Source organism: Buteo buteo, chromosome 15, assembly GCF_964188355.1.
Source record: "Buteo buteo chromosome 15, bButBut1.hap1.1, whole genome shotgun sequence".
NCBI classification, from domain to species: Eukaryota; Metazoa; Chordata; class Aves; order Accipitriformes; family Accipitridae; genus Buteo; species Buteo buteo.
In genome coordinates this window covers 1,452,726-1,475,796 of record NC_134185.1, presented here as the reverse complement: position 1 = coordinate 1,475,796, position 23,071 = coordinate 1,452,726, and the positions used below count along the sequence as shown (strand labels likewise).

General features: G+C 39.8%; 1 protein-coding gene across 1 annotated transcript in view; it reads left to right on the top strand.

The window, feature by feature from the left end:
- The window catches only part of EYS (eyes shut homolog), an 810,501-nt gene that overhangs the window by 760,785 nt on the left and 26,645 nt on the right, over window positions 1-23,071 (top strand). Inside the window, exons 43-46 of the mRNA XM_075046421.1 lie at window positions 7,432-7,614; window positions 14,425-14,591; window positions 14,778-14,922; window positions 19,723-19,897. Of these exons, the coding sequence (XP_074902522.1) occupies window positions 7,432-7,614; window positions 14,425-14,591; window positions 14,778-14,922; window positions 19,723-19,897 (670 nt within the window). The remainder of the gene's footprint in view (window positions 1-7,431; window positions 7,615-14,424; window positions 14,592-14,777; window positions 14,923-19,722; window positions 19,898-23,071) is intronic.

The following is a 23,071-nucleotide window of genomic DNA, read 5'->3' as shown; positions in this document are numbered from 1 at the left end:
TTTTCTAAGCTGTACGTACAGGGATCTGCACCGTTTAAACTGAGTCCAGTTATTGAACTCCGCCTTTTCAGTAGTTTTGTGTGAAAGCAGCCGACATTCAAGCCCTAGTCTGATAAATTTCCTTTCACGTTTAATTTAGTAAAATGCTGCTTGCGTTGTGTATCTTGCAGATTGTAAATCTCCTCCAGTATTTAGGATCACACTGGTGAATGAAAGTGTTTACATAGCGCACCATTTCAGACCAAATGAATATGCATTCTCCAATGGTGCTATGAACATTTTTTTCTCTAAAATGCTTTTTGAAATACTTATGATATATTTGATTTTTCTACTTGTAAAAGTTGGTCAGGAAGGCATATCAACAACTCGTTATGGAAGCAAGTGAGGATTAGGTTAGTGCTAGAACTGCCTGTCATCTGGGGAGATTTGTCATTTCATAGGATCCAAGACTTAAATGAAATCTGTGGTGCTTGATCCAAAGAGAAAGCTTGGGATCAGCCCGTTAGAGGGATGCCCATATCCCCATACTTCAACTCTTTTAAAATGAAGAATTCTAGTGATATGAATATAAATGTGGCCAAATCACTATTGTTAACATGAAATAAAAGTAAAATAGTTTTAATGAGCCTAAACTATTAAAAATACTATTGTTGTATCTCACCAAAATAAGCAGAGTTTAGGACACTGTTCTTGTACCTCAAAAAAAAAAAAAGTTGTTTAATTGCTACCATCTCTGTAATCAACCTTTATTTCTTTTTTATATTTTTTTAACACTTTTAACACTTTTTTTTAACACTTTTAACACTTTAACACTAAGTACAGACCGGGCCATTCCCTGGTTGGCACAGGAAGCTGATAAGATCTGTAAAATATAAGGCCAATACGTTGGAAATATCTGAGTGTAAGAAATTTTGATAAGTATGATGCAGAAACTTTAAAGAGGAAATATCAGAGTATCATTGTACATTGTGATGGCCTCTTGCATGTGAGTGAAGCAGAAATGGTTCGTTCACCAGGAATGGAAATGAACACCTGGACTTCTAAACTCTTGATGTTGTTGTTAATTATATGTTACCCAAGAAACTGGGCCCTTCTGGGAAGCTGTTGGTCATGTGAAGCATTTTGTTAAGCCAGGAATCAAGAGCCAATGCTTTGTAAGCACAAAGGTAAATTTAAAAGGAGAAGGATTTCAAAGGAAACGTGCATTCCTAAGATGAGTAATTGTGTCAATTTAGACCAAATTCAGTGGTTTAGTTTCACTGTGTGTTTCACATATGTACATATGTGACAACATAAAACAGAGTCCAAACTGTGACATTGTATTTAATAAACATGCACCAAAAAGGGCCGTTCACAGCAATCTGTAAGTATGTTCCTTGAAACATTTCTGAGCAACATTTATGGTAATGCTTCACAGTCCAAAGGATTCCAGCAGGTTTTCTGTAGGATGTATTCCCCCCATGTATAAAATTCATTTCAGAGTAGTGAAGTGGGAAGTGACTTGCTCTGTAGAGTGAAAATCAGCCTGCCAGTGAATTGCTTCTCTGCAGCTGTGTTTGGCACACAATGTCACCTTCAGAGCTGTTTGGGTCTGCAGACTAAATCGTGCAGGTCGGTGACAGCAGATGCCCAAAGGGAATTTCCTCAGATAAAAAAAAACTGCATCGCAAGGTTTCTGGTCAGTGGTAAAAGACTTTGGGGAACGCTGATCCGGGTTGCCCTTCTTCCTGTTCAAGAGAATTTATTTTCTGGGTCATTTGCTTTTAGCTGGGTCTTAATTTTCCCCTCCCCTCCAATGTGAGGAATGTCATAAAAATTGTCCAGAACACACATAGGCACAGTCATGCACTATTAATGTCACTGCTGTATTACCAGTTTTTCAGATTCCTATCTTCATCCTTGAGCAGTGAAATGACTTTTACTATTTCAAATCTCAACTTCCAGTCAGAACTACAAGTTACTGGTCCCTGTGACTACAGAAACAACCTGCGCTAATAGGGCACGTGGGCTCCATGACTGCCGATACCACAAGACAAATCAAAGGAATACCCAGGTATTTACTGGGGGTGTGGAGGGGCAGGCTTACACCTCAGTTACCCATTGTGCGGCTCACCAACTCCTCACACAGTAGTCCGCCAGACGTCAAGAGTCTCCTGCTGCCACCTCGAACTCGGCTGGCACCGCACCGTTCCACAGCTCCAGCACCCCTTCCTTCCCTTCTCCGGCGCTTCCCGGAGGTTCTGGCGAGGAAAGCGGGTTGCCTGTTAAAGAAAACAGCTTGAATGTAGAACGAGCAAAACGTGTAACCTAAATACTCAGGAGCAGGCAACTCCACTGCGTTGTAAGTTAAGCAAGAGGGGCAGAAGACCAGCTTGGCCGAACAGGGAACTTCTCGTGGAGCTCAGGAGGAAGAAGAAACCATGTGATCTCTGGAAGCGAGGATGGGCTTCGCAGGACGAGTACAGAGCTGTGGTTCTTTTATGCAGGGAGAAGACATGAAAGGCCAAAGCTCAATTAGATTTTAAACTGGCCAGTGTTGTTTCAGAAAATAAGAGCTTTTTTAAGTATGTTCACGCAAGAGGAGGTCTAAAGAAAACATTGGACCAATACTGGTTGAAGATGGCCATCTGACTAATAAGGATGAAGAAAAAGCAGAGGCATTCAGTGCATTTTTTGCTGCAGTCATTAATAATACTGATAGACCCTGGGCTGCCTGGTCCCCTGTGTCAGAGGACCACGAGTGTGGGACCAGTGAATTTTCATTTGTGGACACTGAAGTTGTAGGGGAGCAGCTGTCTCAGCTGAAAGCTCACCAGCCCCTGGGGCCTGATGGGGTTCTCCCCGGGGTTCCGAAGGAGCCAGCGGGTGCTCTGGCAGCTCCCTCTCTGTCATTTACCGAAGGGCTTCGGAGTCCGGGCAGGTCCCTGCTGACTGGAAGCTAGTCTTACTTCAGTCCGCAGAAAGGGCGTGAGGGAAGACCCAGGGAACTACAGGGTTCCCCAGGCGAGGCCGTTTTGCCCATGACAGTAACTGGTGAGTGATCTCTGCCTGTCCTTATCTCGACCCACGAGCGTTTTGTTCTATTTCCTCTCCCCTGTCCAGCTGAGGAGGGGAATGATAGAGCGGCTTCGGTGGCACCTGGTGTCCAGCCAGGGGCAACCCACCCCAGCTTGGAAGACTGGAATATACAGCGCCTGGTAGTAATCTCCATTCCCTTTTCAATATTGTCTTTGCAAATATGTGAGCTGGTGTTTGGGAGAACTGAATAATACTCATCCCACAGTGTATATGGCTGCTGATCCTGGAGGCAGACACTGAGCTGATAACTGTTCACAGTTAGTCAATGATAATATAAAAAAGTGGATTATCTGATTGTAATTCTTTAGCCTGAATTCTTCATCTCTTTCTATCCCTTCCAGCTGTCTTGTTTTTTGCAGTGTATTGTAAAGCTGTGGTTCAAGAAGTATTGGCAGTGAACGCTGAAAGGAACATTAATTTTAACTCAACAGAAAATTCAAAGATAATGAAACCATTATTCTCTTTCTTCTTTGTCACTTCATTCTCTCCTCTTCGTTAAGATTTTTCTTCAAACTGTAGTTGATTTTTTTTTTACCTCCCACTTCTATGCTCACCTCTGATAAGATGCACAATGTTAGGGAAGTAGGTAGCCAACCATATTAATATGTTTATGTAATGGGATAATTTGTCATTATTTGCTCGTGAGGCAATGGGACATACCATACCTTATTACTTGTTCAGTACTGGGAGTGCAGAAGAGGACAACGATGAATGGGACAGGACTGATGGAGAGACGCAGGACAAGATCAAGCACAAAAAGTTGATAAAAGGCTTCAGTACTCTGTCAGAGTGGTGTGTGGTTTAGGCACAGTGTTAATTTGGAGCGTGGTTTTGCACGGCTCATAATCAGAGCTGTTGGGACACAGTTCTTTGCTGCCGCAGGCTGTACGCCGCAAGAGCAAGAGAGGGAATCGGCTTGGGTGGTGTCGAGGCAGGAAAAGGGAAATAACCCAGTGTGGTTAGCTGTGCCCTCTGCTATTCCAGCCAGCCCCAAACATTTTGTAAATGATGTTTTGAAGGACTGTATTTCAAGGAAAAGAGGGCTATGAGATTATACAATTTTCTGCACAGTCTTGGCTCCATAGCTTTATAATGAAAAGAAGTAGAATAAAAGGAAAAGGTGGCATTATCTCGCTTGGCACAATTTTACCAATCACTGTATTTTTCATACAGGGTTATTAATATTTTTTCAATTTTAAAGTTAAAAATATGTTAAGAGTATGGCAAACTAGTCTGTATTAAAATCAAAGTAATGAACGTCATTGCATGAAAGGTATCTCAAAGACTGAATGTTTTACACTGATGCGCATTACTGATAACTTTTAATTTTTTGATGTGATTGGATAAAGATCTGGTGATAAATAATACTTAGTAGGGAGAAGAAACATGATTAAAAATGTGGTATAAAGCCTGTAAGCGGCAGTCCAGAAACAGATAAAATATGGAATAGCTGTCAAGATAGATACATTGAATTAGCCAGAAATACAAGCTTTGGACTTAGGATTAATTCACATTTCTAAATACATTTTACTCTCCAGAGACCAGCATAGGGAGGACTATTTACAAACACTTACTGCGTGTACCTACCTGCTAAGGATAGGGTAGTTAATTAGATACTGCATCCGACTTCTACTAGGTGTGAGAAACTGCTTCAACACCGTGAAGAAGTGAACCAAAACAAGGTATAATGGTTTTCATAAAACATGCCTGTGGGGCTCCTGTTGCCTTGTACAGTTTTTCTGCGTTTGGTGACCACATGCCTTATACCGGTACAGCTCCATATGGCGGGGAGCATCCCAGCGCCGTGCACACAGGGGGCGCGGAGGGGAGCAGCGGGGAGGTACAAGTGCAGGTAGTGCTTCTGCAAGTCAACAGTAAAAAAGGACAGGTCGGTGAAGGAGCTTGAAATTCCCTAAACCCATCAGTGGGTGTGAGTCGCTCATCTGGAGGAGAAGGCTCGTCCTGCTGGCCTCCTGATAACCACCGAGGGGTACATCTCTGTGTGCCCACATAGCGAGTTTAGCCCACTGTTAGTGATACACTGGGGTTGCTGTTTTGGCTAGGGTAATTGTACTACTGATGGGTATTTGTTACTGTGCTGTTATTCTGAGATAAATAGTTACCACATCTGAAACCTATAGCATGGCGGGGATGTCTTAAGCCCCTACAATGCCGGAGGTGTTACTGGACGTACTTCGTGGCCCCAGCAAAATGCACAGTTAAAACTGGATGAAAAGACCATAAAGAGCTGAGAGGAGATGCTCAAGTAGTCAAAGATGGACATCATTTATGAAAATTGTTTCTTGTCAGATGTTTTGAAAGGGGCTGTGCTCAGACACCCAGGGGTGAGAAATTAAAAGGTCAATTTGCAAAGAATGTTTAGCGACTGTGCTCTAACCTGGAGTTTAGAGAGATAGAGAGATATATATATATACACATAAAGGCCTCCTTTATCTTAAAATCTTGTCTGTTAAATATTTTGTATTTTATTAAATAAATAGAAAGAAACAAAGAAAAAAAAGGAGGAATGGTTCGCATTAAAGGAGCTGCCTGGCTGTCCTAGCTTCCTGAGAAGCAAAAAATGCAGAACTTGAGCCTCCCTCGAGCACGTTCAGGTAATCTGAGGGAGTGGACGGCAGCCCACACCAAATTCAGATATGGGAGAGTTGTGGTTTTCCTCCAATGCAGGGCATGACTCACAAAGGTCTGGGACCGGAGGTTATGTTCAGTCAGACTAGGTTGAGAACAAACTCATTGCCAGTTTTCTTCTAATTAGGACAAAATCACTGTTTCATATGGAAATTTCCTGGCTCCCATTTAAGATCACAGAATAAGGCATAATGTGCCATGTGTGTAGTGCTTAATAATGGGACAGTGCACTCGGTATCGCTGCGGACCCCAAGTCCGTGCTAGAGAAGGTTTGTCAGAGCCTACGCCCGCACCTTTTGGCAGATGCGGACACTAAGGCGACGTCTGCCACCTCGGTGCCAGTGGGGCAGGTTTCCCAGGTTGCAAATTCAGAAACAGATTCCACAAACTAGAGATGGTGATACCATTTTTGCAATTACGTGTGACTGCTTCTCCCACACCGTAAGTATTTAGGGCCAGACGCTTAAAGGCGCTTAGGCTAACACAGGTTTACTTGGGGAGGATTATAATTCTTTACTAGCACGTCCCAGTCTGGTTGGTACGTAGTGCAGCTACGTATTCCTTCCTCCCCCCGTCCGTCCCACTGCCCTCGTTAGCACAGCTGGAGCCAGTCACGTTTGGTGCTAAGGGTGCTTGGAGGTAACTGCTCGCATCTTTTAAATCTAGCCCATGCCCAGTCTTTCAGGATTCAGCCTTACTCTGCTATTCTTCCTCTCTCTCCTGTTTTTCACTAATCCGAATTGTCTACACGGGCATTATGTTACCTCCGCCCTGAGCACCGACTGCAAGAACTGGCGGGAGAAGCCTGGCCCTCCTTGGGGCTCTGCTAACTGCTGACCAGTACAGACACCTGTACAGACTTGGGTTTATTTGCGTCTTGTTTGCTTTTTCAATCCCATGGTTTTTCTCAGCATAAATTATAAACTTCCATGTCACAAAACCAGTTGGTGTTTGAATGAACTTGTAGCCTTCGCAGCTTTGGAAGAAGCAGGAGTATATAGTTGGCAAAGGTATTTTAGAACAAGCTACGTGCTTTGCTTGGTCAGTGCCCAGCATAAAGGAAATTTTCATTAAATTGAACCTAAATGACAGTTAAAAAGGGTTAAATAATTTGTCAGTGCTGTAAATTATACATTTTTAGATACTCAATTCCTGAATATTCTGACAGTTCAAATGATGGAATAAATAAAGTGAGCAACATAATTCATGTAGGTCCTATTCACTGTGCTGCAAATTCATCCTTTTATGATGTTTCTTTTTATTATTTCTCTACTTCTGAAGAATTATTATTCCTTAACCTCTTCAGTACAGCCTTGTACTCACTTTCACTCAGATGCGTGTCAGAGATGGCATTTCTTTTAACAGGAGAATTTCTTTGCATGTTTTCTTTTGTCTCTCTGAGTTTTGAATAAATATTGCAGTGTACTTCTATTTGTGACAATGTTATCTAGAATCCAGGAGATGGCAGTAGTTGCCAATAATTCATTTGTAAAATAAGCCTATTTACAAAAGCTGAAAAATAGAGAGATTACACTCAGAGGAAAGCCAAACTATATCTGCATGTGTGTAAACATATTACAACATATCAAATTATTAGTACTATTTATTAGTTTTTAAGTTCTGAAAGGGGCTATCAAATAGGACTTGCAAATACATATGTTAAAGAATTTGCCCTAACACTGAATTTCTTTTTTTTAAATCCAGCTATTAATATTAGTCAACCAAGTTTCAGTGGCACAGATGACTTTGGCTATACCTCATTCCTAGCCTATTCTACAATCCCAAATATCACCTTCTACTATGAATTCCGCTTGAAATTCCAGTTGGCAAACCACCACTCAGCTTTACAAGAGAACCTGATTTTTTTCACTGGACAGAAGGGCCACGGTAAGCTTTGTTTTTATTACCTATCCTTACAGCGTTTCAAATATTCATTAAACAAGTAGGATAAAAATGTACACAGCTTTTTCTTGATTCTTTTTAGGGTATCATTTCATTAGGAGGAAAACAATCTCTTCAATACTTTATTGTTTTGTAAACACACAGTAAACAATCAGGTTGTGTAAGTGTTTCTTTTCATTAAGGAGAAATATAACTGCTTCCAGTAATTAAAGTCAACAGTTAATCTTGACGCTTGAGGTAGCATATTTCTGAACAAAATAAATGGAAACTAGAAGATTAAGGTTCTCTTTTCAGTCATAAACATAAATTTCATTATTGATTATATTTATTTGGTGCACAGTTTTGAGACATGCTGCCTCCAATCTTCTTCCACTGATACCTACTTCGTTGGAAAACCAATCCGTCCACCCAACATGCCACAGCCACTCGCCGTTTCTTCTTCCCGTGTCCTCACACGACCTGCCGCAGGAGCAGCCGTGAATTGCTGCTGTTGTCACAGTGGCTGCGCTTCCCTGGCCCACGGGACTCCCCACACTGAAATCCAACCCTGTGGCAGCCAGAATTGGACTCTGTGTTATTTACGTAAAATAATAAACCCTAACCCCTGAGTTAACCCAAGCTAGCTATAAATAAGTTGTGCTTACAATCTGTATTGCAAAGTGTTCAACTTGGTCTGATTACCACAGCTGAGAAGCAGGTTATATAAATCTACTTACAACATTTGTACTACAATTTTTGCAATACTGCAGGTATCTTTTCACAGCACCCCAGTGTGGCAGGCTGGCACAGCCTCAGCATTGAAATGGGGTAAAACAGTAATACAGCTTGTGTTCTGTTTGTGTTAGCATTGCTGTCCATACAGGAGCCATAATATTGATGAAAGTTGGGAAAAATTTCATGAAATGCTAATGCAGACTTAAAGCAGTCAGGGTAGAAACTACTTTATACTTAATAGATCATAGGAATCATATTACTTATTTTTACTTTAACTGTTTCTGTAATTGGAGCATGAGGTAAATTTGGGGTTTGGAGCTGTCATATGGGATTGTTGAAGCCTAGGAGAGAGGTTTGGTGATGTGTTGTTAGGTCTAAACCCATCACAGTAGGGGAGTGATTTGGGTATATAAATATAAGTCTCTACTGCCACAGTAGATGCTTTACCATATCCAAAACATCACATGAGTTTGGCAGATACGGCCCATGATGGGGAACCCATATGGGAACCCTATACTTACGCTGAACAGTATCAGAACACTAATACTTCAGGAAAATTAAAGAGGGAAGAAATTATTATTAGCAGTTTTAAGATACTGAGGTCCAAACTACCTTATTAAAAAATCAACATTATACAGTTAGATATACGTCGCACAAAACAATTGCAGTACATCACATCCATAGGATACCAGGTATCCTCCATTTGCTATGTTAATACATTTGGTATCTTCTTAGGTCTTGTTTTCTATTAAATTTCTTTACGGTAGTTCCTGTACCCTCTGGGGCTTCTTCTCCTTTCTCCCTGTTGTAGATTTCTGAGAGTCAGACTGTTAGTCTGTTGCAATGCAAACTAAAACGTCAGCGTAGAACGGCTTGGCAGTTTACATATCTGTGATATAATTAAGCCTGTTATTTTTCATTTGCAAAGGTCCTGCCAAATTTAGCTAGTGCAGCTCAGCCAAGCAACTGTACGTCAGTGTGCCATGAGACCCTGGTACAGCACCTGGACAAACAGCCGCAAATTGATTTAGTTTATCGAGTTGATTATCCAAATTAGCCTAACACAAATAACACCCCTCGTGCCACATTTTACTCCCACAACAGTCACCATTCACTCCCCGGCACCTTTTCCTTTCACTTGCTATCACAGTTCACTCCTAGGCAGTTTTTCCTTTCACTCGCTAATTATGTATTGTTGTGGATGGAGGAAATACTGTCTTTCTTTTTTGGGGTAGCCAAGTAGAAATGGTGCATGGAGTTGACACTACCTAAAACATTTCCACCTAGTCATTCAGAAAGCAGCTTTCAGAAGCCAGTGTCCCCATCATTAAATTTTTATAACAATAATACATAGCTCTTTTGTAATACAAACACAAATGAATCATTAGAACGTTCTTTTCAATGACAAGAATGAACCACCGCATTCAGGCACTTTTCTGCAAACTTTGGAACTGAATTTCAAACTGACAGAACAGAAATTGTAGGAAATGTAGCCAAACAGAAATTATACCAATTCGTCCACTGTCTTTACACAAGTTAGAAAAAATGCAAATATGAAACGTAGAGCTCCAATGGTGCAAAATAACTTGATTTTCTTTCAGTTACAGTAATCAAAAGAGAATAAGAAAAAAAAATTGCTTAAAAATAAAAGACACATGGCATTAAAGTTTGTCTCAAAAAGGCCTGCCTTCAGGGCGTACCCTGTAATGTCAGAGTCGTTGTGAAGTGTAGGTCTTGCACCTGTATTTAGCTGAAATGAGTAAAAAAAATTCTTACTGGTGTCATATTTATTAACCAAAATACTAGTATTCTGGGTTTATTTTGTAGTTGTCAGGCAGAAGCCTGGCTTTTTATTATTTTGCACATCGTGGTTTTTTTTTAAACACTGCCGTGCAGTGGTAATGCATTTCTGCAGCCCCGTGGCAAATGATGGGTGGGCAGCAGAGCACCAGCTGTCGGCGAGGCTGAGAAACGATGAGGCGCCTGGTGAATTGCTGTGTAGCAGTTTTATTTGGTTTACCCTTAGTTTAAATGGTTGGGGAGACCGAGTAAGCCCCGTTCTAATTACCAGAAAGCGGTATTTCTTACCAAGTGAACTTTGCTTATTTCACCGAGAGGAGATGCTGTTGTCCTACAATTTACTTTTTAATGAGTATCAAGCAATAATGCTCTCACCATGAGGGGTGTGAGGTTTTTTGCAGCCTGTGATCTTGCTGCAAGGAAGTATTTTTACTATTCCCTTTACATTTTCCCCTTTCTCCATTCCATCCCTTTTCTCATAGTAAGCATTCTCTTGCAGTTTTCTACCTGATTCCTCTCCACCGTCATCTCTGCCAAAGCCACGGACACTGATGCCGTGGCTAACCTCTTGTGAGGTTCTATCAAATGTTGCCTAACACAGAGACGTAAAGCATCTTCTTCCTCTTACCCCCCCAAAGCTTACACATCGAGTCACCCTTGTTCTGATATCTCACCTAACCCCAGACCTCTCACAGCTGTCAGACTAGCAGTGCTCGCTATTTCCCCTGATCACAGTGGACACGTCCTCTTCTTTAAGTCTCGGGGCTACGCCTGACCCCTGGCTTGGGTTGGAATACTTGAAAAACATCTCCTGTTGCCCCAAGCCAGGACTAAAGTTGCCCCCCCCAGAGCGGAGGGGAGGTGTGAACCACTGTGTACTGGCCACGACCCCCACGCACCGCTTGGTTTTTTTGGGGGGAGAGAAGTCCGGAGTGAAGGAGTGGGGCCTTAACATATGTTAAGCTTATGTAAATAGTTGTTTGGTACTTATTTTGTAAGTGGGAGTTAATAATGTGAAAGCAAAAGCAAATCCACCTGTATCGCTTGCCCTGTGAATATTTAGATAGCAGTACCGCAAAAGGGTGGCAGCTTTTGTCTCCTGTTTCCAGAATAAGATTTTTCAAATTTTAGATCAATTCAGGCTGAATACATGCTAACTACCATGGCTTTCAAACTGGAATAAACTTACAAGTATAGTTCTTTACTTATCAAAGAAGAGCAGGTAAATTTGTATATGTATAAATATGGATGTGCTCATTATCAGACAGAGAAAAAGGAAGTCTGAAGTCAAGTTATTCACTTGACTAGAAATAAACTGTTTTCAGGAAATAGAAAAACAGTGAATATAAAGGTCTTCAAAATTAAAAGCACTAAAACACTGACAGTTTCAAAGAGCGCACGTCTAAAAAGAAGAAAGTGCTGCTGAGTGTGCTGTTCGCAACTCAAGCGTGAGATTATTTATACATACCGAACATTTGCTCACAGTGTAAACTATTTTTAAAGGATGTTTACTGCAGTCCTATGTTGCAGGACATTTAAAACTGGTATCTATAAAAGTGTGCTTTTTCAACAGCTGCAGGGTTTAAATATAAGACAGTAAAAAATAGTTTAAAACAGATAATGCCAAGTTTCAGTTGCTGCCCTCTTGCAATAAAAAGGCACTGTCCTTGTTCCCCCCCTAAAAAAAAAACCTTTCTTTTGAAGGATTTTTGCTGATGATAGCACAGGTAGTCCTAAATGTAAAGAAAGTATTTACTTCATATTTTCAAACAAATTAGTTCTAAACTGAAAGTTTAGGAAGACTTCAGATAATTAAAGCTGTTCTGACCAGGGAAACTTCAGTAACAAATACTCTAGAGCTAACAACAGATACAAAACCAGAAAAAGGCAGGAAATTTTTCCTCCCCAGATTCCATCTATTAGTGTATACTCTACAAAATAAACACCGTTGGTTTTCATAGCTAAAATATTTAAGTCACTTAACTTACAACCTTGAAAGTGTAAAATATGAAAACATTTGGGATCTGATTCTATTTGCAGTTATATTGGTGTAAGAAAAAACTAAGTGAATAAAATTATGCCATTGTAGGTCTAATGCATAAGTAGAAGTCAAGGATCAGAAATCGACAAAAATAATACAAATTTAAGATGGCCTTAGTTCTTTGAAGCCTCCTCAGGAGTCTGTTTTCCTTTCCATTCTTGGTACGGACAAGGAGTAAGACAAAAGAATCAAAACCAACAAAACAGTTAAAAGCTCTCTCATTTATGCAGACTATTAATTAACATTATCTTCACCATCAGGTCGATTTTGTAGAATGCTGACACTGTTGCATTTCTTCTATGTACTTCATTTCCAAGAAAGCATTTTAAAAATTCAGACAGCATTATAAATAACACTTTGTCTTTAACGTGCCTCCCCTAGTTTTGCAGGCCAAATCATGTAAGTACATTGTGGACAGTGCTGAAAATAGAAACTTTGGTAACGATTTAAAAAACCTGTTATTTTCAGTTTGGAAGTCCTTCACTGGCAATGTCCCAGTGTAACTGAAGGCAATGGGGTTTCATCCAGTCATGAACAAATCATTGTAATAAAAATGAACAGTGTTTGTGTCCTGTTCAACTGAACGTAACTGCATACTTTCTACAGAGGCTATGTATTCAAATTCTTTGGAATAAGCTCTTCTTTTTATATATATTCATGTTGCATCAAAATAGTAACTGTATAGAAGAATCAAACTTCTGTATAGAGAAAGCAGAGTGCTGTTCCCCCCGTCCTCCCACCCCACATTGCAAATGCAGCATGTTCATTTACAGCATATGAAATAAGGGGAATATGCCAGTTTGGGCTGTGAAACAGCAGTATGCAGAGCTTCAGTGGGAGGACGAGAGCCGCGTATCATTGCTTGTTGTGGGGAAAAGCCCACTTTATCTTTTGCAAATGAAGCAAATTCCCCGTGTGCTTGGAGCAGGGGCATCGAGACACCCGTTTGAAATGAGGGCCCACTGTGTGACACTGCAAGAACAAACAGGAGGAGACCTTCCCTAAAACAAACACAAAATGAGATAGCCTTATGAAAACAGAAGAAAATATCAAATAAAACACAGTTTAGAGGCATGAAATTGAGCACTGAAATGCTTGAATTCACGGGAGAGTTGTAAAAAGAGATGGAAGGCTTTGAATTTCAATTCAGGACACCCTAATCCAAGACTGAGAACATTCTTCCCTTTTACCATTGTTTGTATCCCAGTTCTTTTTGCCCTGCTAAGAGTATGTGCAAAAGAAAGGGTGGGCTTTGTAAAAAGAAACATTTGATCATGTTTTCTCTAACTAATGGTGGTTCCACTCTTGCCTACAGGAGAAGAGGGATTAATTCTCTTCAAAGATGCCAGTGTAAAAATCCACTTACTTGGATGACCAGGAGTGGGTCCAGGAATTGAATTCTTACTCATAGGCTTTATGTCTGACCTAAATCTTTCCAATGACATTTTATAGTATAGTACCTGAAAAGCACAGACTACTACTTCCAGCATACAGTCCTAAATGTAAAGAAATTAAATTTTTTACTGCAAATTTGGAAATGAAAGAGTTCGAACGTTAAAGTTTAAGAAGAGTTCAGAGAATTAAAGAGAAACTCCAGTAACAAATACTCTAGAGCCACCCTAATCAGGGGCCGCTCCAGTGACGTCTCCAGGCCCTCTAGGGCACCTGACCGCGCTTGAGAGAAGCTGCTAGAGCTTCCTCAGCCCCCAGCCCTGCCGCTCCTCTTCCTCACCTTGCAGCAGCAGGTGCCCTCAAGTTCTGAGGCTGTTGAAGTCCCTACCACAAAAGCTGAAAGCGTACGGGAGTAGAATGAAGTCATGGGCTATTCTCACGTGCAACTTGGAATTTCAATTTGCTTTTTCTAAGATTTTTGGAGAAAGTTGAGCATTTATTCATGTTGCGGGGCGGGGGGGGGGGGGGAGGACAGCAATGACTGCTAAATTCACCAGACTCGACAGGTTTTGTGGATGTCATTAACCTACTCTAGTATGAAAAAGAACTTCCTTCAACAAGCCTGTAAATATGTTCAAAATCTCTGCAGTTTCTATTTTAAATCCACAAGAATACTGGAAATAGTATTACAAGTTAAACAGAGAATATTAAAAATATATACAAAACTAAAACCTTCCTTGCTAAAATTTTCCTAAACTCATATATTTTCAGTGGATTTGGAGGATAGTTTATGCATTAGGATTCACTCAATCCTCAAATAAGTAGTTACTCTATTTTTGTCTTTTCAGGTCTGAATGGAGATGATTTCTTGGAGTTAGGCCTCCGTAATGGCAGAGTAGTATATAGCTACAATCTAGGTTCTGGCACAGCAACAATCATTAGTAAACCACTTGATCTGACACTCAATATTCATGTCATCCATCTTGGCAGATATCTCCAAAAAGGTTGGCTGAAGGTAAGAGACTATTTCCTTTAGAAGGACAGCTTTTAGATAAAAGTGTTCTTTTTTTTCACATTTTATATGGAAAGTTTAAAAATTACTTTTGTGTTTCCTTGTTAAGTTTGGAGGACTGCCTTCTTTAGGAGTTCCTAAATAAGGTAAATTCCTTTGTTGTAACAAATATAATTGTTTTACTCAAAGGTGGATGATCAGAAGAATAAAACCGTCACTTCTCCTGGAAGACTGGTTGGACTCAATGTCTTCAGCCAGTTTTATTTAGGAGGCTATCGCGAGTATACTCCAGAACTCCTCCCAAAGGGATCCAGATTTAAGAATGGCTTTCAAGGTAAAGATTATACTGTTTTCAATTCCTTTTAAAACATGCATTAAATTGTTTCAGTTTCTTATGAAATAAAGATCTAAAATCTCTGTCTTATAAGGAAACAAACTAGGATCTCCTTGGCTGATATTCCTGTGGCTTTTTCATTATTTTACTACAATAACTAAGAAACACAATGCAAAGAGAGTCTTTGCTAAATATTTTTAATACTTTTTCTGATGAAAATGGAAGTTTGCCATGATATCATTTCTTCTTATCTGTCCCTGTTCTACAGCATCGCTCCAAAAGGACTTTCTTTCTCTGTGGTAAAGTAGTTTTGATTCTTCTCCCAGCTAGCTCTGACCGTTGTCACTGCCAGCATTGGTTTGGGTAATAGTTTTCATGCTGAAAGCTTCTTTCTGATAGGACATCATAAAATCTGATTTTTTTTCCTGACATCATGATCTAGGTCTCTAGACAGGACCTAAGTAATTCCGGTTAGGAATATTTCAGCTATTCATCTAACAGATAATAATTCCTACCTTGAAACTGATATTTGAAGCTCTGTAGAAATCTTAATTCAACGCTTACCAGATCAACAATGAAGCAAAGGATTTGTTCATAATGCTTCTTTATTTGCGTTCCTTACTTCCATAGAAATAATGTGCTCGATATTTTTGAGGTAAACTTCAATTTATTTTAAGCACTGGAAAGCCTTTCAAATGAAAATAAAACATTTTGCCATAGCAGAGTTTGAGTTCTGAATTATAAATTGGGGGCACATTAGGAAAAGCAAGCACAGCAGTAAGATTCACTTTCATACACTACTACACTCCATTTCCACTAAGACCACATAACCGCCTCTTTTCCAGCCATCACCTTACTTTTTCTTCTTACATAGAAACTTCCTTGAAATCAATTTCTTATCCTATAATCAACTTTTCACTCAGAAAGTCATACAAATTAACATTTCATCTGTCTCCGTCTTTTCAGGAAGTACGGATTGAATAGTTATACTTTTCATAGCTTCTTAACAGCTTGCAAATTGACATATCGTAAAACATAATGTCTATGCAAGTATTTTAATAGTGTCAATATTTGTGAAGTACTTCTGGCTTTTTTATAGACATGTTAATGTTAGGGGTGGCCAACAGGAATCTCTGGTGCTTCACTTTAACCAAAAACCTTTTCCAGTTTTAAAGGTTCCTTCTGTTGTGACTGTATTGGGATGGCCAAATTTCTACAAAAGCAAGGTGAATATTCTTCCAAAAAATAAAAAATATTTCAGAGTTCATGTACTGTTAGTTACCATGCTATTTATTGATTTTTCTTACTGTTTAAAAAGAAGTCTTTATCTCAAAATTTTGTCAAACATGTAGCTCATAAACAGTTTTCTCTTTGTCCCTATCATTCACAGTATTAAGTCTACTATATTTGCTAATTCATTCCATGCTCCAGTTCCCAGCAGCAGCTTGTCTCTGTTCTCCAGAGCATACTGACTTTCAAGGAAGCTACGCTTCCCTGTCACCGATGTCCTACGACATTTCTTATGTAGTCAGCATCTCATTTGTTCTTCTAGCTCAGAAATCTCCCGTTTCAGCTCTCAGGATCCTCAGGATCAGAAATACACCTCCATAGCCCTCCTCCAGAGTGGGAACCATAAGACCACTAACATGAAGGAAAATACTGAACCATTTTACTTCAGCCAATCTGCAGGTATAGGGAGCCCACAGAAGAACTCGGGAAGTGACAGTCAAGATAAGTTTATGTAGCACACAGTTGATTAAACCACTCAGACTTTTGGAAAGATGCTGCTGGCTGCTTTTAAAGACATGATTTATTCAAACCATTTTGCTTCTAATACCGGAGTGTACCTCTCCTTTTGTAAGCAATCACTGTTGGATCAAGAAACATTGAGGTCAGCCTTGCTGCTGCAGACTAACTGTCCCTAGTGTCGGGATTTTTACTCTGCACAGCTGCTGTCCCAGACCATGTCCTTCCTTACCTGCCTTCAGCGGTTGTTGTTCAAGTAGTTTCCACGGGGGAGGAGGAAAATGAAAATAAATGTCTTTAATAAACCGTAATTTAATAATCAAAAGAGTGGGAATTTTAAGTTTAGGAAATTTGGGGATCAGCACCTACAGATTCTTCTGATAGTCTGAAGAATGTTTGATGGTGCCTTGAGCGATTCAGAAAACTTCCTTCAGCCCTTGTGAGAAGCTGAAGAAATTTTTCAGCCTACTGCATCAAACTCTGATCTTCAGGATCAAACCAAGTTTAACTCACAAATTCAGAAACTTCTTTTGAGCTCCTCTTGCAAACTTGGCTGTGTCAGAAAACCTCTCCACTATTGAGAATAGTTGGCAGTCTCTCATTAAAAGAGGCCCAGAACTGGCAGAGCAGAGGGAATTCAGGTCAGAAAGAAAGCACATTCATTAGCTGATCCCTCTGCAGAAGGTTGTATAGCACTTGCTATGACAGGCTCAAATTGCTGCTCTGAGTCCTTCATCTGCACCCCACTGACTAAGAATTAGAAGAAATACAAAAATTAAATGAAAAATTCAGTTGAACTCATAAAGCTGGGCCAAAATACTCATGTACCTACTATGTGCTTTGTTTACAAGTGCTCAAGAACTGTTTCTAGCCTAGAGGTTCTGCTGGTACAGTTAAACTAGTCATCAACAGAAATGCTACTTTATTTTCCATGATGACCTTCCCAGTTCTTGGGCACTCACTGTGCTTTCTGTTGTTTACACAGAGCTCTGGGCTGCTTTTTCTTAGCACTCCAGCAAGACTCAGGAGAACAGAACATGCTTTATCTGCTACTGATGAACAGATGAAACATTAGTTAGGATTTACCAAGCATACAGTGGCCTAAAACCAACACTGTTAAAAGCAAAGAAGCAATAATATGAAGACTGTAAATAATCATCAAACTAGGTTATTTTTAAATTGCCTAATATGAGGTTTTGAATTACCAGTTATGTGTCAATATAAGCAGAACTACAAAGTGTGTGTAATATGGAAAAAGCCTGTTTAAGAAAGCTGCTTTTACTAACATTGTTCTAACTGTGGTTAAGATAGCTATCTTGCTATAAATATTACTTATACTTTGTTCAAAACAAATTACATGATTATAAAAAAAATTCACAATTGGACATTCATTGTCTTTTAGTTGCAAGTCGTCTTCTTATGTGATTCCAGTGAATCATGCAAAAACTCATATTAAGTGTTTTTTTAAACAAACAGCGTGATGATTGCTTTCAGTCTCCATATCATATCCTTTCCCTGCTTTCAATGTTAAGCAGAGAGCCTCTGGCGTGCACTGCTGAATACCTACTATTCTCATGATTTCAAGCACTGTGGGAATTCACTATATCTCAGCTAAATTGATATAAATCAGGTTTAGAAAGGTATGAGCATTTCCAAATACATTACTGTACTGGTTTAACTAAAGTGGTTTAAAACCTGATTTTTAGTTTAAAATTGTATATATTTATGTATAGATCTGGATGACATTTCAAAAGCGCTTAAGGCTACCGTTAAATGTGACTCTAAATCACTTGGATATTCAGATATATTTTGAAAAGTTACTTAGGGTTTGATCCAAAAAGATATAATGCCTAGCATAATCTTCAGCTCTGCAATACATAAATAAGCATGTGGATCTGGAAACGTGATTTGAAAATACTGATGAGTAAGTTAGACCTGTAAGGCTTACCATCCTGTGCAGTCACTAGGAAGAGCAAAGACTTTCCAAAGGGGCGATCCCAGAAAGCCCACAGGCTAAACAGGAGCTGCCTAGAGGTAGCAAGTAGGGAACATCTCTGCTTCACTCCGAAGCTTTGGCTCCTCTTTTCACTTGGGATACCAACGTATTAGCAAATTAAAAGAATGTCAGGGCATAGATCCAGGCACTGACACTCAATCATCTCTACAAATAAATTCTTACTGCTCCCTGACAAATATTTGGTCTGTGACAACTGTCGTTTTTCCAAATAATTCTTCGTTGTATTTAGGGACTTTTAACATAATCTAGAGACCATTTCCCATCAGTAGTCTGGATGCAGCAATAGTGTTCCAGAAAGTAGTAAGAGTTTGATGATATAATTGTGAGTACAGCAGGTCACTTGCCCACAGGACCAACTAACAGGCCCTGGAAGTGTTTACCTTACTAGTATACATTAAACTTTGAATTATTTTCTGAGATTAAGGGCCTAACGGAGCAGCATACTCCTACTTTAAAATGTGGTCATGTGCGACATGCTCTGTATGTACCACGGACTGAAGCTTTCACTTAAGAAGGGGAGAATCTGGGTCTTTCCTTGAAGGAGTCCTTTTCAGCCTAAGGAAACTCAAGTCCACATTCCCTGCCTGCATTGTGTTAGCCAGTGTTCTCTGGATTCTTACATACTTTACACTAAACAGACTTCTTGGCATCTGTTCTCCTTTATTTCTGGAGGGGGGGGGGGGGGTTGACTGCTTTTATCTGATGTAGATGCATTTGTGAACAGCATGTGTGTGTAAACACAAAATTGCACCTAGTCACTCCTTACTCGCTGACTTTGCATTCTGTCTATTCCTTCAGAAATGAATTCTGTTGTTTTACCTGTCATTAAATGAAGGAACTTACAATCATCCACTCATTTGCCTGGACAGAAAGTAGCCAGCATACCTTTAGCTCACGTAGATGGTACGGTTGCCCGCCCACTGAAGACATTCTGGTGCAACCCATTCATTGAGGCTTGACACCGTCCTGTTGTTCAGTTTGTTTTGACTGCCTGTATCTGTTTTAAACTTCATTTATTTTTTCTTTCTACTTTTGAGGTTGCATTTTTGATGTTCAAGTTCGCACCAGCATGAATGAAGAGTTTAAAGCACCAGGGATTCCAGAAGGTCACCCCAATTCTGGTCGCAGTGTTGGACAATGTAAAGAATCCCCATGCAGTTTAATAAAATGCAGAAATGGTGGGAAGTGCATAGACAGTGGCTCTACTGTTTAGTAAGTATTTTCTTCTGTTGTAGACTACGGCATAGACTGATCTCTAGACTAATAACTGTGGTAATTTAGTGGCTTGATAACAGAAGTCTCCAGGAACCTATCGTCTTACTAGAAAGAAAGAAAGAAAACTGCTGAAGGGTTCATTCGGTTACACAGAGAATTTTGATCTTACATTAATAAAATCAGAACTAAAATATTAATATTATGGTTAGGGCACTTCCTGGGGAAATTTTTAAAGAAATTGCATGGACTGGTTCTGCTCCACTGAAGTCACTGGCATCCAGACTTAATACAAAATCCATGGGAAGAACTAGATGCGTAAGAAAGACATTTTTTAAAAAAACTAAGTGAGCAGCCTAGCTAGCAGAGACCAAATAGCAAAGAGGAGAGCTTGACTGTCTTAATGTCTGACCATGGCTGATGGGGCAAAAGTAGGTGACTTCTGTTTCCTGGAAATTAGTATTTTCATCCAAGAACCCCTTTCTGGAGTAATCCACTAACTGCCCAACATCACAAAGTTCTGAGGCAGTTTAAATCCTTAGGAGCTCCCTTACCTAGCTCCCGTGCATCCTTCTCTCCTGCTCAGTCTCTCCCTAATACACACAGTTCTCTGTGCCTCCGGTTGTGATTTTTGTGGGTACTTTCCTGACTCTCAAATGCCCCTTCCCTGGTCACTCTTCATGCCATCCTCAAGTGTTCATTCACCATTGCCTTTCCAGATGTAAAACCTCCTTAATCCATTTCAAACAAAAACAAGGTGTGTTAGTAAGGATCTCATGTTAAAATTCTTTGAACTAGGTCAGTTCATCACATGAGCAGTTCAGCTGGCTGATCTGTGGGATAGTAAGTGGTGGCAAGGACAGCGGGCCCAGAAGACGAGTCTGTCGTCTTTCATGCCTTATCGCTAGGTGTAGATGGATCTTACTGTGCAGACTGTAAGGCGTATGAGAAGGAAGTACATTTGCAGTTCCAAATTGCTGTGGTGTGTCAACACTTCCATTATAATAAATCTTGTTTCCAAACACTTTGTAACTCAACTGTAAAACCTTTGCTGAGGAGCACTTTTGATTTTAAAAGTATCTGCCAAGATTAATTATACTTGCTTCCTCTCCTGTGCTTCTACATGTGCTCATTTATTTACACATATTTGCATAATTTTTTAAAAAAGAGAAAAGTGCTGATTTAAAACATCTGAAGACAATGACTGAAAACACTGCAGACAGCAAGACAGATAAGAAGAAAAAAAAAGGGCTTTGCACTGTGGACCCTCTGTGTATGATTCTTCTTCAAAACAACAAAGACCTGTCCTTCTGTGTGCTACAAAGAAAAAGAGTTTGCATATCTGTCAAGCTAAAAACAATCTACTAACTGTGTGTTGGAAAGAGAATTATATGGTAATTGGTTTTGCTGCCCCTGAGACAAATCTTCATTGGCAAGAAAACCTGTACAAAACTAGTGCTTCTAAAGCCAGTAAGGCTGTATAAATTTGGAAAATTCACCCCTGAGATGCAGCATGCCGTTCCCTCCCCATTCCGCTTGCGAGCATATGTATATTTTCTTAAATAGAGCAACAAAGGAAATGCTTTGAAAGATATAATTTGGGACTGCTTTCCAAGTATTGCACTACAGTATGTCCCAACTATTGGACTTTGCAGGATCCTTCCAGAACTGTTAAGCCCTTGACATTCAGAGTGTTTGATCTTTCTGAGGAACAAGAAAGGAGAATGACACTCTTTTCACTTATGACCATATTAGGGAGAGAAAACCAAAACTGCAAGAAAAAAAAAAAAAATCAGAAAAGTGGGCTGAAGCATGCCACTCCCCTCTGCCTACCTACACCACCCTAAGTCCTTGCTTCAGCAACTTCCCCAGCCGTGCTAAGTCATCCTCATGTCTGTAAAGTACACAGGGCCACCACCGTGCTAAGTCATCCTCATGTCTATAAAGTACACAGGGCCACCACCAGCAAGATCTAGAACATCTGGAAAGCAAGTGGCAGGCTAGAGTGGCAGCTGGTGGCATAGCTACATTGGGAAGCTTGATATTACAGGCAGGGTTCTTTTTCATCATTATAATTTCATAATTTGTATTCCAGATTTGTTTAGGGATTGTTCTAAAACTGGGGGTGGGGGGCACCTGTAATTTGTTTCTTCTGTGTTTTGTTTACTTGTTTGGTTTTAATTTGTATTGACCTACTCCTGAATTATATACCTCTCCTCATATTTCAGGACAGCTAGGTCTTCACAGGTTATGTATATATGCATCCATGCACCAGTAATGGCCACTTTTCTTCTCACAAAAAAGTGAAACATTGCCAAAGAGGTGTGGATGTAGCATGCATATCATTTTTGTCAATGTATAGTAGCTGTCAATACCGTCTCACATTTTCTCAGAGGGAACTTCTTTCTGTTTTCAAATCATCTGTGTTCCTTTGAAGAGCAGAGTCGTTAAGGGAACTGGATTTGTGTTCAAATATTTTTTCTCCTGAAATGCAATATCTCCAGAGGTGTTTGTTGCTTTTTGGAGCTATTTTTATATCTTGCTTTCACAACCCTGCCAGAAAGTGTGCAATGCTGTTAAGCTGTAGATTCAGTTGCTATAGGGATGATGTTTTGATTTAAATAGAAGCAGAAATATACAGCATTAAATTTTACATTTTGGCCAGCAACAGAGCACAACTGCTATATTTTAACAAAATAAAGAGAAAATATTTGAATGATAAAATGAAGAATTTCATGTTCAAGGGACAATAATATCCTCCATTATTTTATTTATGGCATAGAATCATACAAAATAGAAGATAACATATAACAAGATTGTCTGTGATGTGTTATGGCTGCTGCTTGCTGCTGAAGTAAGAGAAAAAGTATGTGTTGTGTGCACTTTGAACAGAACGTCAGACATAATGAGCAGGATTCAGTTTGCTAAATGTAAGCATGTAGTGTCACTTTAGATACCCCTGGGTAGACCATCTGGCCTTCAGCTGCTGCTTCAGAAGAGCTTAGGACTTGCATAGGTCTTCTGTCATATCTCCAAGCCTCATGTGGATTTCTCAGTACTCTATAGCTTTCAAATAGCACTAGCTACTTAAGTTTAGGAAATTAAATCATACCCCTATATGGTAGAGGGATGCCCCATAAAATGAGCTGCTGTAGTTTCATTATTAGGTTAGAT